This window comes from Terrapene carolina, unplaced genomic scaffold, assembly GCF_002925995.2.
Source record: "Terrapene carolina triunguis isolate 2854851 unplaced genomic scaffold, T_m_triunguis-2.0 Scaffold427, whole genome shotgun sequence".
In the NCBI taxonomy this organism is placed as follows: Eukaryota; Metazoa; Chordata; order Testudines; family Emydidae; genus Terrapene; species Terrapene triunguis.
Genome location: NW_020664778.1, coordinates 941,524 through 948,752, shown reverse-complemented (window position 1 = coordinate 948,752; position 7,229 = coordinate 941,524). Strand labels below are relative to the sequence as shown.

Sequence of the window (7,229 nt, the reverse complement as noted above, 5' to 3'; positions counted from 1 at the left end):
CCCCTTATATGCTGCTAACATGCATATAATAAGGGACAGTCCCTGCCATAAAGAGCTGATGATCTAAATAGATTCAACGAACTAAGTGAGTGTCACTGTCTTGGCCAAGGTCACACAGGTGAAATTGAATCCACAGCTCTGAGTCCCAGTGCACTGCAGACACAGAAATCTGTGGGGGTTGCAGGTGCTTGGCACCTCTCAGGTTCAGACCCTCTCCAATGACCATCTGAGAGCCCCACTTCTGGCTTCTCTTCCACCAGTGACCCCACCTTTCTTCCAACCCAAACCTCTATAGGCCCCCTGTCCAGTCCCTTCCCTTGACATCTCAGTAGCCCTCCCCTACAGCCCCCTACATATGCTGCCTTGTTGCATGGGACCCAGTTGTTCTGCTGGGCCTGTCCACTGCTGAATCCAGAATCCTGGCATCTTGGTGCCCTGAATGGGAGTTTAGCCTGCAGTTGAAGGCTGGAGAACCTTTACCTGTTAATGATCAAGGATCAGACTCGCTAAAGCTGGCCCAGGGTATTGTAAATTCCATGCCCATGCCCCAGCCTGGCCCCCTGCAGCCAAAGGGAGGCATCGTCCCAAGGGGAGGCAAGTGCTGTTGCCACCAGCGCCCTTCTGTGGGGTTCCTGCAGGGGAGACACCTTCTCCATTGCAGCCAGGGCTCTCCAGGAGATGGGGGCTGTCCAGGGCACAATGCCCTGTATTAGCGTATCCCTCAGCTGTTCCAGCAACACCACCTCTGCAGCTAGCACTGCCCCTGCATTGGGCTGCACTGGCCCTCTGGCAAAGCAGAGGTTGTGGCCATTGATGTCACTGCTGTGTGTGCTGTGAATCCCTGTCTCTGCCTGAGCCTCAGGGGGTATAACACTGCGACAGGGCCAGGGAAAGGACTTCATCCTTCAAACTACAGGGGCTCACGCCTGAGTGCTGGAGGTTCAATACCCCACATACCTGCTGTCATTGCACAGCCGCAACCTTCCTTGCTTGTCACACCGCCTGCAGGGAAGCTGCAGGAGAGGCGGCATTCACAGGACACAGCACTACATGTGTTGTTGATAGCAAGGCTTAGCTCTGCTTCTCAGCCCCTTGTTTCCTTTCTTGTGTTGCTTCCCCTTTTCCTCTCCCAACGTTGTGTAGCTTGTACCTCCACATGCAGATCCCTGTTGTCATAAAGATAAAGGGAAGGGTAACAACCTTTATGTATTCAGTAACATAAAATCACTCCTGGCCAGATGTACAGAATCACTTTACCTGTAAGGGGTTAAGAAGCTCAAATAACCTGTTTGGCACCTGACCAAAAGGACCAATAATGAAAGAAGATACTTTCAAATCTTCGGGGCGAGGGGAAGAGGTTTTGTGTGTGCTCTCTTTGTTTTGTTCCCTCTCTGGACACAGAGAGAGACCAAACAGGTAAACCATCTCCTGAAAAGATACCTGAAATGGTACATCTAAAATTACACAAATTGTAAGTCAAGGCAAGGAAATGTGTTAGATTATCTTTTGTTTTAGCTTGTGAATTTCCCTTATGCTAAGAGGGAGTTTTATTCCTGTTTTTTGTAACTTTGAAGCTGAGCCTAGAAGGGTTTTAAATCTTTTTATTTACCCTGTAAAGTTACCTTCCATCCTGATTTTGCAGGTGTGATTCTTTTGCTTTTTTTAATAAAATTCTTCTTTTAAGAACCTGATATATTTTCAGTGTCCTAAAAACCCAGGGGTTTGGACTGTGCTCACTTTGTAACCAATTGGTTAGTATATTATTCTCAAGCCTCTCCAGGAAAGGGGGTGAAGGGGATTGGGGGGATATTTTGGGGGAAACAGGGACTCCAAGTGGCCCCTTTTCCTGGATTTTTGTCTAAATCACTTGGTGGTGACAGCAATACCGTCCAAGGACAAGGAAAGGATTTGTGCCTTGGGGAAGTTTTAACCTAAGCTGGTAGAAATAAGTTTAGGGGGTCTTTCATGCGAGTCCCCACAGCTGTACCCCAGAGTTCAGAGTGGGGAGGGAACCCTGACACCGGTCGTCATCGGGATCGAACCAGGGACTTCTGGAGCTTAGTGCATCAGCCTCTGCTGCATGCGCTAAAAGCCAACTGGCTGTTAGCTAAGGCTGTAGAGCAGATTCATTTTATCTCTCTAAGTGGGCTCGGTGCCACTAGATGGTTCAGAACACCACACCCAAGAGGTGTGTGGGTTACACCTGCACAAACCAGCCACCGCTGCCCCACACAGATCTGCAGCAGGCAATTTGTAGGTCCCTGAGTTTCTGAGACACCAGCTTTTCCTGAAAGTCTCTTGACTGAAACAAGAGACGTTCTATAAATGGAAGATTCACCCAGGTTCAAACTGAAGCAGGCTGGAGCTCTAAGCACATCATGACATGGGGAGGGGGGATCATGGCTCCATCCCTACAGTCCCCCCACCCTCCACCCAGAGTGATAGTGCCAGGAGGGCCCCCTCTGCTCCCAGAGTGGCTGTGGCAGAGATTCACAGATGTGAGGGCCAGAAAGATCATTGTGATCATCTAGTCTGACCTCCCGCATAACACAGGTCATAGGACTGCGACGGAGTAATTCCCACTCCAAGTCCAGTAGCTGGGTTTGAACTAGAGCCCACCCTTCCGAAGAACATCCAGTAATAATACCTAGCTTTTATTCAGCACTTGATTCAAACATTTACAGTGAGCGAGAATCCACCACAACCCGTGGTAAATTGTTCCAGTGGTTAATGACCCCCAATGTTAAAAACTTGCACCTTATTTCTAGTCTGAATTTGTCTAGCTTAACTTCCAGCCACTGGATCATATTACAGCTTTGTCTGCTAGACTGAAGAGCCCATTATCAAATATTTATTCCCCATGTAGGTACTTAGAGGCTCTAAGGTAAACCTTAACCTTCTCCTTGTTAAGCTAAATAGATTGAACTCCTTGAGTCTATCACAAAAGGCATGTTGCAAATTTCCAAATGCATATTGCAATATCCAAACTTCCCATACTAATGCGGTCAGTCCATCTTGCAGTTAAAGCACTTATTCTGATACACAGGCTGTTGTGCTAAACCCCAAGAAACTAACTCTCCACTCTCACTAAAATTAATTTTCCACTTTTAATGAAGTTTACACAACTAAACATCATTATTACGAACTATTCATAAAGCTTGCAAAGCGGTTGGTTCACTTGATAATAAGCCTTTACTTAGCAATAGGCCCTTTGGCTTAATAGCCAAGAGAGCCTACTTCTTCCCACCAGGCATGACTGCCCGATGCCCCTCTCCTCAGGAGCACCATGAGTATAAACAGGAGTCCCCTCTGCTCTCTGTGTTTCTGTTTGGATGGGTCAAACCGGCTGCACTCTTCCCCTCCTGCTATGCACAGAGCCCTCTGCTGGGCTGGAGTTCGGAGAGCCCTCTAGAGCAGTGGGGTTAACACCCCCACTGAAATGCATGGGGCAGTGCCCACCCTCACAGCAATTGGTTCAGGCTCTGTGCAGATTCAGGCAGATGTTACTGAACCTGTTTCCAAGCTAATCTTCACAACTGTGAGGAACAGAGACTTTACTTTTTGTAAATGCAGGCTGGGATTCTGATGTAATCACACGGCTCCTGGAGCTGGGGTCCTAGGCCTAGGCCTTAATCCAATGCTCTGTTCACTGACGGGAAGCTCTGCAGGAGCAATGTTCCCCCTGCTGAACATCCTGCTGGAGGAATGTTTCCTACCACACTTCTAAGGATGTGTCTATACTACAAGCGCTGCTACTGCAGCTACATTGCTGACATGCTGTAGTGTGGACACTCGCTTCAGCAACGGAAGGGGTTTTTCTTTTGCTGTAGCAAAGTCATCCCCTCGAGAGGTGGTAGCTAGGCTGTTGACCCAGCTGTGTCTACAATCTTCACAGCTGAGGATGTGAGGGAGATTCCCAAAGCTGAGACCTTTTTAGGTGATAAATCTGAGGAACTGTTCCAGATTGTAGTATCGTTAGAGGAAGTTTTGGAACAAACCGATAAACTAAACAGTGATAAATCACCAGGACCAGATGGCATTCACCCCAAAGTTCTGAAGAAACTCAAATTTGAAATTGCAGAACCACTAACTGTGGTATGTAATCTATCATTTAAATCAGCTTCTGTACCAGATGACTGGAGGATAGTTAATGTGATGTCAGTTTTTAAAAAGGGTTCCAGAGGTGATCTCAGCAATTACAGGCCAGCAAGCCTGACTGGTTGAAACTATAGTAAAGAACAAAATTGTCAGACACATAGATGAACATAATTTGTTGGGGAAGAGTCAACACGGTTTTTGTAAAGGGAAATTATGCTTCACCAATCTACTAGAATTCTTTGAGGGGATCAACAAGCATGTGGACAAGAGTGATCCAGTGGCTATAGTCAGTGATGAGCTGCCAAAATATTAACAACAGGTTCCCTCCTCCTCACCCCACGAGGGGGTCGTGCCCCCCCCGACTCCTGCCCCATCCAATCCCGCATGTTCCTTGAGGTGCCCCCCCGGGACCCCTACCCCATCCACCCCCCTTCCCTGTCCCCTGACTGCCCCCTGCCGCCCCATCCAACCCCTCCTCAAATTCCTGATGGCCCCCCAGATCCCTGCCCCATCCAACCACCCCTTCTCTCTGTCCATGACTGCCCCCCACCACCCCATCCAACCCCTGCTCCTTCCTGACTGCCCTCATTCAATCCCCCTGTTCCCTGCCCTCTGACCGCCCCGACCCCTATCCACCCCCCCACAACCCCCCGAACTCCCCTGCCCTCTTCCAACACCCTCTCCCTGCTCCCTGCCCCCTTACCACACTGCCTGGAGCCGCTCGGCCGGGTCCGGGTCTGGGTCCACTCGGCTGGGGCCGGGTCTGGATCCGATCAGCCAGGGCCGGGGCCGGGGCCGGGTTCGATCGGCCAGGGCCGGGGCCGGGGCCAGGGCCAGGTTCGATCGGCCAGGGCCGGGGCCGGGACCTGCTCCACGGGGCCCGAGCTGAGCCGGGCCGGAGCCGCTCGACCGGGACTGGCGCCGCGGGGCCTGACCCGGACCAGGCCGGAGCTACTCGGCCAGGACCGGCGCCGCGGGGCCCAACTCCCCAAGCCGGGCCAGGCCGGCGCCACTCGCCCGGGACCGGGGCCGGCGCTGTGGGGCCTGAGCCGGGCCGGAGCTCCTCGCCCGGGACCAGGGCCGGCACTGTGGGGCCCAGGCCGGAGCCGCTCGGCTGGGACGGGGCCGGCGCTGCGGGGACCAACTCCCCGAGCCGGGCCAGAGCCGCTTGACCAGGACTGGCGCTGCGGGGCCCGAGCCGGGCCAGGGCCAGGGGGTCAGGCCGGAGGGAGCCGCTTGGCCGGAGCGGGGCTGGGGTGGGCTGGGCTGCACCTTGCCTCCCTGGAGCCGCCCCCCCCCCCCCCAGCTTACGTGCCTGCTGCTTGTTCCCAGGGGAGGGGGAGGGGAAGAGGGGCGGAGCGTTCAGGGGAGGAGGGGAAGTGAGCTGGGGCCGGGGGCCGGGGTCGGGGTGGACAGCTGCCCGAGCTTTTGTTAAATTTAAAAGCCCTTTTAGAACCGGTTGTCTCAGAACAACCGGTTCTAAAAGGGCTTCTAAATTTAACAACCGGTTCCTGCGAACCGGTGGGAACCGGCTCCAGCTCACCACTGACTATAGTCTACTTAGATTTTCAAAAAGCCTTTGACAAGGTCCCTCACAAAAGGCTCTTAAGCAAAGTAAGCTGCCATGGGATAAGAGAGAAGGTTCTCTCATGGGTCAGTAACTGATTAAAAAATAGGAAACAAAGGGTAGGAATAAATGGTCAGTTTTCAGAATGGAGAGAGGTAAATAGTGGTGTCCCCCAGGGGTCTGTACTGGGATCAGTCCTATTCAACATATTCATCAATGATCTGGAAAAGGAGTAAACAGTGAGGTGGCAAAATTTGCAGATGATACAAAACTACTCAAGATAGTTAAGTCCCAGGCAGACTGTGAAGAGTTACAAATGGATCTTACAAAACTGGGTGACTGGGTAACAAAATGGCAGATGAAATTCAGTGTTGATAAATGCAAAGTAATGCACATTGGAAAACATAACTCCAACTATACATATAAAATTATGGGGTCTAAATTAGCTGTTACTACTCAAGAAAGAGATCTTGGAGTCATTGTGGATAGTTCTCTGAAAACATCCACTCAATGTGCAGCGGCAGTCAAAAAAGCAAACAGAATGCTGGGAATCATTAAGAAAGGGAGAGATAAGAAGACATAAAATATCATATTGCCTCTATATAAATCCATGGTACGCCCACATCTTGAATACTGTGTGCTGATCTGGTTGCGCCATCTCAAAAAAGATATATTAGAATTGGAAAAGGTTCAGAAAAGGCAATAAAAATGATTAGGGGTATGGAACAGCTTCCATATGAGGAGAGATTAATAAATTTTCAGATTGGAAAAGAGATGACTAGGGGGGCGGATATGATAGAGATTTATAAAATCATGACTGGTGTGGAGAAAGTAAATAAGGAAGTATTAGTTACTCCTCATAATACAAGAACTAGGGGTCACCCAATGAAATTAATAGGCAGCAGGTTTAAAACAAACAAAAGGACGTATTTCTTCACACAACGCACAGTCAACCTGTGGAACTCCTTGCCGGAGGATGTTGTGAAAGCCAAGACTATAACAGGGTTCAAAAAAGAACTAGATAAATTCATGGAGGATAGGTCCATCAATGGCTATTAGCCAGGATGGGCAGGGATAGTGTCCTAGCCTCTGTTTGCCAGAAGCTGGGAATGAGCGACAGGGGATGGATCACGTGATGATTACCTGTTCTGTTCATTCCCTCAGGGGCACCTGGCATTGGCCACTGTCGGAAGACAGGATACTGAGCTAGATGGACCTTTGGTCTAACCCAATATGGCCGTTCTTATGTACAGTGGAGGTTAGGTTGATCTTACTTACATCACACAGGGAGTGAAATTCTTCACAGCCCTGAGCGCCATGGTTAGGTCATCCTCGGTGTAGACCAGGACTAACTCTGCCTCTCTGTGCTATTCCAGAGATCCCCAAGCTGAGAGAGTACATCAGGAATATCTTTCTGAAAGAGAAGAAGAAGCTGCTAATGGATTATGTGGCAGAGGCTTTCGGCATTGTCCTGCTGGCTGAGAATTTCAACTCCACACGAGACATGGTGGTACGGCTGGAAGAGCTTTGGGCGCTACAATCTGCTTCACTACTAGCACAGTGA

The 7,229-nt window shown here is 50.3% G+C and overlaps 1 protein-coding gene across 1 annotated transcript in view; it reads left to right on the top strand.

The window, feature by feature from the left end:
• NUGGC (nuclear GTPase, germinal center associated) overlaps positions 1 to 7,229 on the top strand; it is a 74,682-nt gene that overhangs the window by 41,014 nt on the left and 26,439 nt on the right. The window contains exon 11 of the mRNA XM_029913048.1: positions 7,042 to 7,175. Within this exon, the coding sequence (XP_029768908.1) occupies positions 7,042 to 7,175 (134 nt within the window). The remainder of the gene's footprint in view (positions 1 to 7,041; positions 7,176 to 7,229) is intronic.